Below are 10,174 nucleotides of genomic sequence, written 5' to 3' on the forward strand. Positions count from 1 at the left end.
GTCCGAACTCTCCTGTTGGTTTCAGTATTCGATGTAAACTGTGCACATTAAAACAGAAGCAAACCAAACAGTGTGTTTCTTCACCATCTGAAGGTAAATTCAAAGGTTTATTTTTCATTCACTTCATTTACAAATTCAAAAAACAAAAGTGCAAGTATCTGTTTTGTGTACCAGTAATGCATCTGATAAATATTTAGTGTTGAAAATAAAAAGTAACCAGGGCTCAACATTAGTGTGTTTCAGACAAAATTAAATTAAAAAATGCTCACAATAAATCTGCAATATATACAAGACAGTTATCTTTTAATACATTCTCTTGGCATTTAAAAACAGAAAGTTGATCACGACATGGAGTGTTTTTTCAACAACAAAACTTAAATCCTCCAAGTTTCCAGTTTTTAATGAACTGTTAGCAGCTCTGACCGATCAAGGTTATTTTACACTACAACAAAAAACCACGACACAAGAAAAACAATGAATGTGCAGTCGAGGACGCAAAAACTACTTTTTGTGCAATCTTGATATTTTTAAGTGCTGGAAATAATAAATCATTTTCCAGACCTGCGTGTAGAAACACTAACGAGACATTTCCGACTCCTTCTTGATCATTTTCCTTCATTAATGATCGTTCTGCAGCCGCCGGACTCACGACTCTGAATGAAGGAATATTTAGCTTAATATATTGAGTCCAGTTCATGTAACAGGAGCCGAGAACCAGCTGGAAAATGTGAAACTGGTGCAGATCCAGAAAAACAAACTAATTTTCGTTAATTTCTCGGGGAATCATACGTGGATGATCTAACAGACTTGAATATGTTTCATTTGATATTGGATTAGACTGTTGGGCCTTGGCGGAGGTATGCACTCTAGTGATGTTAGATAAAGTTTGGTGTTAAACTTGAGAAGAAGTTGTCCTGATGGACTGTAGTTCAGCCTCTCATCAGGCTTCATTCATTTCAAATTCAGTAATTACAGGTCGGGTCAGTTATTTGGCTTTTATATCAAACCGGTTCGCAATGTGAAACACATCCACTGAACGATGTCATCGAGAGATTTGCAGTTTATCAACCAGCTCCTGATAACACATTTCTGAAAGGGTCACACATTTATAACCACGTTTGCTCCTTCCTCTCTTTACTCTGGACTGAAAACTGATTGGAGACATGGATTTAAGTCTTTTTGAGTCTTTTTCACAGATTGAAACTGTGTAAAATGCATCAATATAACTTTGATGAGCGGTAACACGAGGTGAGAGATCGAATGTAACTGACAGAGGAGCCACTGAACTTCACAACGATGCATCAGAAATCTTAGAAAGATAAATTTTCCTCTCCAAGTTCGCCGTGATCGCACACATTTTAAGGCTCTTCGAAACCTTTTTGACACAAGATACCAGAAATCAAACGCAGCTCTGACAAGAACGTCCTCGGCTTCAGTAAAAACAAACATGTAGTGTTTCAGACCGTTTGTGCCTTCAGGTCAAAGTAACAGGGAGACACACTGACGCTTAAAAATCAACATTAACAGGCAGAATTCATATAAATATGGCAGCAACACATGACAAAAAAACAACGGTTAGCTTAAACACAAAGTGCTGCAGTCCCCAACTCTTTAAATAAAATCAGTGTTAGTTTATCTCAGGATTCAAGTGGTCCCATTTCTTTACAGCATCGATGACGCTCGAGTACCAGATCACACAGAAGTGACGAGTCCTTTAAACTCTGGACTTACAGACGATTTCATCTCGAGCAGAGTTTAATGTGTTTCTTCAGCACACTGTCTGTTAGACGTCATAAAAAGGTGTGTTTGAAACAGTTTTGTACCTTTAACGGGCTCCAGACGGCCACTATGAGCCGCAGTTTTGGAGCCGGTGCAACTAAATATCATAACTTTTATGAATTTTGTTTTAAAGTCATGATTGTTGATGGATTAAGGGGGACAAACCCTGAGGAGAAGTTTATCCTGGTGAATTTCTATCATCCGGATGATTGTGAATATTCTCATGAGTGACGAGAAAAAGCCGCCTAGCTCGATGATGTACAGTCCTATAACTGATTTCCTGATTTATTTTGAATTTAAGGGTCACAGAAAGAAGATGTGTTGTTAATGTGATGCAATAAAGTAATTATTAGTAGTTATTCCAGGATGTTTTAGTGTCAGTTTAAGGGTTTTAAGCCTAAAGTTTTGAGGATTATTATCGAGTTATTTAGGCCGGAATGATCGTGACATAAAAACTTCCTCAGAAACACTTTAATGTTTCACAGAGTCTGCATCAGAGGAATCTAACACTGGTTTCATACTGCAGCGTCTTCATTTTGAGTTTTCCTTTAATATAAAGAGAGAATATCAGTAATTATGTAAATTGTCTCATGTTTTATTAAATATCTAACTGGACATCTTTGGCTGTTGGACCGACAGAAAGGACATTTAAAGACATCGACCTGGAGTTTTAGAAGCTGTGACGAACATTTTTCACTCTTTTACCATGAATGGATTAATCTGGAAAATAACAGGCAGGTCTGATTGTAATGAAACTAACCATTAGTTGCTCTCTTGTTTGAGTTAAACAGTATTTTCAAACACACCTTTTGTTGACTGAGATGATATCCTTTACCGCTTCCTGTGAGGATTAGTAACAACACAGATCAGCTTATAGAGACACATCAGGTCGTAGTGAGCTCCTGACGTCGCCATCATCGCTGTGACATTACGACAGATCGTCAGTTCCAAATGAACCGACACGCGTCCTTACACGTGACCACATCTTTATCCTCAGCGTTCCTTCAGCGAGGCTTTTTAAATGTTTTATTTGAGCGAGCAGCACTAATGAATGACCGCTGCTGTGGACACTACAGAACCAGAGTTTGGCACTCTGAACATTAAACTCTACGCACGTGTTGTCAGATGATGATGGGAAAGAAAAAGACGCCTTAATCAGCTGATCTCAAATGTTGAAACTTTACGGTCAAAGCGTTCGCGGTGCTGCTGTGGTCACTACAGGGTGGGACTTGCCTGTCAGGAGGATGGAGGGACTCGGTCGGTACCTATTTACACCGTCGGCGAGGTAAAGCTCTTCTCTCTAATTAAACATGATGGACTCTGGATCCTGGTTCATCATTTGAGCCATGTGACGCAGGACGTCCTTCTTGGTGATGATGCCCAGGAGACGCCTGAAGATAAACACAGAGGGAGATAAAGTTCAACTCCAACAGTCACTACTTCTATCGGACTTACCAATTCTGTCAGTACACAATGTCCTGTGATGTAAATCTGTTCTCAGAAGTGCACGTGTGAAAGACAGAAAAATGACCCTCATGAGTCAATTTCTCTTTTGATTTTCTTTGGTCGACTTAAAATCTATTAAATTCAGGATACAAAGAGTCTTAAGAGTAAAATCCAGCACTTTTAAGATACGTTAACCACAAGTGTTCATTCTCGAAGATCATCACATCCAAACTGTTACAAGAAAAACAACAGTTTATCAGCTGCTCATATTGACGTTGTCTGTTTAGATCACGATTATTTAATTCTTACTAATTTTTATTCAACTAATCAACGCTGTCCCAATCTTTAATTGATACGGCTTGGCCACCAGATGGCGCCGATAACCAACAAATCATTTAAGTCATTAAATAACCAAACAGAGCAACAATCATTTCTGCATTAAATATCAAATTCATCAGATTTGACTTTGTTTCACAAATCAAATCATGCCGGACGTTTGTGTCACGTTCATAAAATAATAAAGTTTTTGATTTGAGTCTTTGCTCCTGCTGCAGCAGCAGTCCGGTTCTTACCCGCTCCTGGTGACGAGACACTGACGGAGGCCGAGCTTGCGGAAGATGTCCACCACGGTCTCCATGGGCGTGTGGTCGGTGACGGTGAAGGGGCTGAGGTTCAGGATGCGTCGCAGCTTCAGCGGCTGCGGGTTGCTGGCCGGCAGCTGCGGCGCGTCTTCGGTGAAGTAGACCACCGAGCTGCTCACCACGCCGTCCTGCTTCTGCCGGGCGTTTTCTGCAGACAGACAGCGGAGAGACGTTAAACATCAACAGACTGTTAGGAAACGCAGCCCAGGACTGGTTTAGCAGACTCACTGATGGCGAGGGTGAGGTCCCGGCGCTGAACGAAGCCGATGAGCCTCTCCGACTCTCTGGACACGACCACCGGGAAGCCGTTATAGTCGGTGTCTTTGATGAGCGTCTCCACGTCCTCCACCGTGGTGGAGTCCTGGGTGAGGACGGCCAGAGTGGGGTCGTTCCTGCGTGGTCGCATCACGTCGGTGGCCAGGGTGCGGTGGGTGAACTCGTCCCTGACGTCCAGGTAGGGGTAGCCGTTGAGCTGGATGTGCGACTCGTAGATGCCCTCCTTCCCGAAGGCGTCCGCCACCCACTTGCTGGTGACGGCGGCGGCCATCAGCGGGACGATGTACTCCAGACCGCCGGTGAGCTCGAACATGATGACCACCAGGGAGACGGTCATCCTCGTCACGCCACCTGAGGGGAGCCAATCACAACTGCTTTATTACAGGAGAGAGTCACAGCTGAAACAATCAATCAATCTTTATTTGTATAGAAACAATTCACAAAGACGCGTGAAGACATAAATCTGGACAATGTTTACTATTTTCTTCATGTTAACTCGATGTAGCACCGCGTCGACTCACCCAGACAGGCGGCGGCTCCCACCATGGCGTACAGTCCGGGCGTCACACAGTCGGCGCCGGGCCGGCACCAGTTCTTGAAGATGATCCAGTCATGGTGGTGGTACGCCATCTGCTCCACGGCGATCCCGACGATCCGTCCTGCGATGGCTCCGACCGCCATGCTGGGGATGAAGAGACCTGATGGGATCTGCAGGAGATTTACAAAGAGTACAGGTCACTCGATTATTCTGACTCCGGACAAAAGAACAAGGTCATGAAATTCATATAAATCAAACGTTTCCATCAATCTATCATCGATTTACAAGACTGCCATCGATGATACTTTGCAGTTAGAGAAATTAAAAGAATAGATAACTCAGCATGAACTAAACTTCTACTCAAGTCTAAAATACGGCGATTATCAGTTTACTAGAAAAAAAAGGGTGCGCTTCTATTTTCTTTGACTTTCTTAACAAACTTCTTCTCCATCGTACTGACCTTCATGCCGAAGGTGAAGACGGTGATGACGATCTTGAAGACGAGAGCGAGGGCGAGCTGCCACAGGGCGTTGTAGACCCCGGGCCCCGCCGGTCGGTCCGGGATGTCGTCCACCGGCCGACTCATGTTGGGGTTGTTGATATAATCGCAGAGCTGCGACGACTCCAGAGCGCCGCAGTCGTTGAAGAGCTCGGAGATGAGCTCGCTGGTGCTGCGGCGGGTGTACGGGTTGGGATACGCCAGCACGGCGGTGATGCCCGTCACAGCGATGACCTCCAAGACCGGGTACTTCCCAAGCTGAGTGGTCTTCCTCCGCCGGCACCAGGCGATGTTGGCCCGGATGAAGAGAGTCCCCCAGAGTCCGCCGAACACGCCCAGCAGGATGAACGGGACGAGCTCGGCCATGTACCACGGCGTGTGGTACTCCACGTAGAACAGCACCAGGCGGCTGTTGCCAAACGGGTTGATGGAGCGCAGCGTGAAGGCAGCGACCAGGGCAGCGAAGAAGGAACGCCACAAAGTCTTCAGGGGGAAATAGTAACTGACCTGCAGGAGAGACAAAGGACACGTGATCGTCAGGAGAAACATCAGGAGCAGCTGGAGGAGAGAAGATGCAGATAAACAAAAAGACAAAAGACAAAGGCAGCTCCACAGTGAGTCCACGAGAAAAGAAGAGCACGAGAGGATCACAGCGTCCTCAAGAGCTCCTGAACCACAAAACTCTCTAATATGTCTAGTTTTTAATCAATAGCACCAAAATCGTACTTTACGCTCATCATTTATTGCGTGTTATAGACCTTAGATGAGAATATTTTCTCTCCGTACTGAACTGGAGCCTCCTGCTGTGACATGGCTGCATTTCCTTTCCTGTCATTCACTGGACTACAGAGCAGCGATCTAGATGTGTGTTACTAAGAGCGCTGCGCAGACGAGCTGCGTCCAGATGACGGTCGGACCAAAGCAGCTCTCTTTTTAACAAACCTCTTCCAGGCTGAACAGAACTCCTCCGATCGGCGCTCCAAAGGCCACCGACACTCCGGCTGCTGCTGCCGCCGATAACACCTGAGAGGTCAGAGGTCAGAGGTCAGCGACAGATTGAGTCAGTGAAACACAGTGTAATATTTTCAGTCTCGTTCTCCTGGACGTTAGAGCGACAGGAGACTAAATGAAACGCGCCGTTATCTTTTGGGAACTTGTGAATGTCTCTGGTTTGAACTTGATAATGTGAGAAGACAACTCAACAACATGAAGAGCAAAGGTCTCCTCAGCAGCGTACCTCTCGGCGCTTGCCCTCGTTCTTGCTGTACTTGGAGAAGAGGCTGCAGAAGAGGTTTCCGCAGCAGCAGGCCACGTGGACCAGAGGGCCCTCCTTCCCCAGGCTGAGACCCGACGACACCGCCAGGACCAGAGTGACCGTCTTGATCAGCAGGGTCCATTTCCCCAGGTAGCCCCGGATGATGAAGCCGCTGAGGATGGTTTTAATCTGCACGAAACAAAACACGGTGTTTTAAAAAGACTACGGAAGCAAAACAGCCCAAAAGCTGATCTGTCCAGTGTTGGTGTCACCTCTGGGATTCCTGAGCCGCAGGCGTACGGAGCGAACACTCGGACCAGCGACACCGCCAGGAAGGAAAACAGCAGAGCCCACAGGACGTACAGGAAGTAGTTCAACACGTACGCTCCGGCTCCCTGAAGGAACCAAGTCAAACACGGAAAAATATCATCTATACAACAAAAACCTGCAGCTCACCGGAGCTCTCCACAGAAAGACGTTCAGATGTCAGCGACTTGAGCTGCAACGACGAATTGATCAGTTGTCAACTATTTAATTAATCAATTAATCTGTTTGAGACTTTATTTGTCTTAAAATTACTCAGATTACAGTTTCTGGTTTCTTTCTTCCGCTAAAACTGTAAACTGACAACAGTGACGAGTCAAACGAGACACTTCAGGACGTCATCTCTGATCACTTTTCATCACTTACAGACCAAACAACTGATCATTTAACAAAGAAAATACTCGACGATGAAAACAATCGTTGCAACCGCTCTGACCTCGGCGTGGCCCGTCATCAGCTCGGCCCACTTCTGCCACTGCGGACACTTGTCTCGGTCATCGAAGGTCGTCTCGTTGGACGTCCAGCAGCACTGCTCGTGGCTGTACCAGAAGGCCGACAGACACACGCCTTCCTTCAGGTCCGTCATCCAGTCCACGGCCAGGTCGATGACTCCGGCCAGCGTACCTGCAGACGACAGGAGACGTCAGTCGGCCATGACAGAGTCCTGAACGAGAACAAGACTGTTTCAGCCTTTAAGCACCGATGTTTCCTGCTAATAGTGGAGAGTGATGAACCAGAAGGTGCTCTCCAAACCCTGACTGGTGCAGGACCGGTCTGTGCCAGTCGGGAAAGATTTACAGGAGAACACAAAACTTTATGTTTCATCAGGTGTCCTGTAGGTTTGGGCAAAGATTAGATTAATAAACAACTTTGTGGGTTAAGTTGAGGTTTGGAGACGACCAACTGTGAGCAGGCGAGAACTTTCAGTATCAATTAAGACGCCAATTTTCCTCATGATTAATCAATTTATCATTTTGTCTACAATATGCCAAAAAAAAACAACAACTGAAAAACAGTTTCCCAAAGTGACGTCTTCAAATGTCTTCTTTTATTAACCAACAGTCCAAAACTCAAAGATTCTTCATTAACTGTCAATCTTCACATTTCAGCAGCTGGACGGACGATGTTTCTTTCAGTCCATTAATCAACAAATCATTTTAGCTCGACGCACCGCAGACGTTCAAACTCCCTTCATGTCATAACGCAGAACTGAACTGACGGCTCGAAGTGACTAAACAAGTAAATAAGAAGCGTCCTGTAGCAGCAGCGTTGTCAATAATACAGAACAATAAACATATTTCACATGACTCTCTTCGGTGCGTATCGTCGCCCCTCCTGACTGACCTGAGAGCAGGCCGATGAGCAGCATCACCACCCATCCCGACCAGGCGTCCAGCAGGCTCTTGATCAGCTCCCAGATGGACTCTTTGCTCTTACTGGTGATCTGGTGGACACATTCACATCGATCAGCTGATCGAAGGCTAAAATCACAGACAAAACTCTGTTCAAACATGACGAGACAGTTTTATGTCGCTGACAATATGAAGAGTCAGAAGCTGTTTGGAAACAGCAGATCTTCTGGGTGAAATGTTTAAAGTAACTTTCATCGCTCAGATTACTAAATAAAAACCACGTCCTTAACCTTGTTAAACGCCCATATTGTAACGGGCGGCATCAGGGGAGAAGTCAGGCGTACGAGAGTACGAGCCAACATGTTGCTCCACGGTTACTTTATTTTTCTTCTGTTTTATCTGACTGTGTCTGCGAATAAGAAGATTTAACTGTTATCTCAAAAGGTGGTTGGTGCATCGCACCTTCCCTCCGCCATTTTATATTTATGACGCCATATATCAAAATGACAGACACACAAAGTTAAAGGTGCACTCTGTAGTTTTGTGGTAAGACTACTGCCTTCTAGCTCCAACAGTGTTCTGGGACCTTATTTTCCTCTGAGAGCAGCTCGTTTATTCACTTCTACAGTTTGTAGTATTACCTCATTAGTATTGTAAATATTTGAATTTCTTCTGCAAAACCACACAGTGCACCTTTAACAGGACGCATGGAAACAACAGGTAGATAAGAAACATCAACAGAGTGAACGTATGCAGGTGCAGAGAAGCCGTGGTCACACCTTGCGGTGGCGGTCTGTGTCTCTGGATTTCTCCCTCAGCCAGTCGATGGTGTGGAAGTCTTCATACGTGCCCACGTCAGGAAACGGCTCGTCCAGGAAATCCATCAAGTTTCCAGCTCCGTTCATCTCCTCTGTGGGCGTGGAGCTGCTGACACCTGGCAGACGGGAGAGATCATCAGTGTGGTTCACTCTGATACAGAGGCTGTCCACATGAGCGGTCGCAGGGATGTTTAGCTCAGTTCTTAGGGATTATTACAGGATCGTTTCAGGACAAACTTAGATGAACACACACCTAAATACTGACAGGATGAGGCAGTAGGGCTGCAGCTACATCACTTATCACTGATTCATCTGACAAACTTAATCTGGCTGTGAAATAGTTACATTTATCATTTTATAATAGTTTTGTTCAGTGACAATGGAAACTGTTAAGTGTTAGTTATCATTCCTGCTCATGGAAATTGTAATATCAGCCAAAATAATCGCAATATGATGTTTTTAAATCAATATCGAGCACAGAACATCTTTAGAAATTCACATTGTTAAGGCTGTTTGACGTTTTAGTCACATACACCACAGCTTTGTTTTCTTATCGATCAGACACTCTGACATTAGCTCAGCTGACTAAATAATTAATCAACTAATCGCAGTTTTAATCAGCTTTACATGAAACATGTTGATAACTACATCATGTCTTCCTCGGATGCACTCACAACCACACATCTATAAAAACACGTCTTTCATTAGATCATTTCTCACTAACATCTGCGAGTAAACAAACATTTAACATGTTTATTTATGAGCGTTAGCTGCTAAAGCTAACTGTATCCGCATCATTAGCTAGCCTCACCTCTTCTAGCTAAGTTAGCTCGATAAAGTCGTCTTTTACCTTCACCAGCCTCCATTTCACAGTCCGTCCACACGACCGCAGCTACAAAATGTTTCCTCTGATTCAATAACTTATTTAATGTCGACCTCGTGACGCATTTTAGCGTTAATATAAAAGAAAAGAGGCGTTTAATGTCCAGAAACAAACAGCAGACAGCGTCAGACTGCTTCCCACAATGCACCTGTTCCAACTGACAGCGTCCGCGAGCGTGCGTCAAAGATCGTCTATTGAACAGATGAGTGCAAAAAAACAACCCATACATGTGCCTCAAAGATCGTCTATGCTGAAAGGACAACAAAAAACAATTTATACACGGCATCAAAGATCGTCTATGTTAAAAAAAATTCATACATGTGAATCAAAGATCATCTATTAAAAAATGATCAAAAAATAACA

At 44.7% G+C, this 10,174-nt stretch overlaps 1 protein-coding gene across 1 annotated transcript; it reads right to left on the reverse strand.

Moving 5' to 3' along the window:
- Window positions 1–71: 71 nt before the first annotated feature.
- Window positions 72–10,097, reverse strand: LOC311253022 (H(+)/Cl(-) exchange transporter 4; the record flags this gene model as incomplete). The annotated part of the gene is made up of 12 exons (XM_084346711.1): window positions 72–3,170; window positions 3,798–4,014; window positions 4,095–4,493; window positions 4,664–4,850; window positions 5,141–5,686; window positions 6,122–6,202; window positions 6,417–6,623; window positions 6,707–6,829; window positions 7,195–7,382; window positions 8,103–8,202; window positions 8,890–9,044; window positions 9,779–10,097. The coding sequence occupies 12 exons, from the start codon at window positions 10,095–10,097 to the stop codon at window positions 3,080–3,082; spliced, it is 2,613 nt and encodes an 870-aa protein (XP_084202837.1). The 3' UTR covers window positions 72–3,079.
- Between the last annotated feature and the right edge of the window lie 77 nt (window positions 10,098–10,174).

The sequence above is a fragment of the Pagrus pagrus genome (genome assembly GCF_965226575.1).
Source record: "Pagrus pagrus genome assembly, chromosome: 24".
Classification (NCBI taxonomy): domain Eukaryota; kingdom Metazoa; phylum Chordata; class Actinopteri; order Spariformes; family Sparidae; genus Pagrus; species Pagrus pagrus.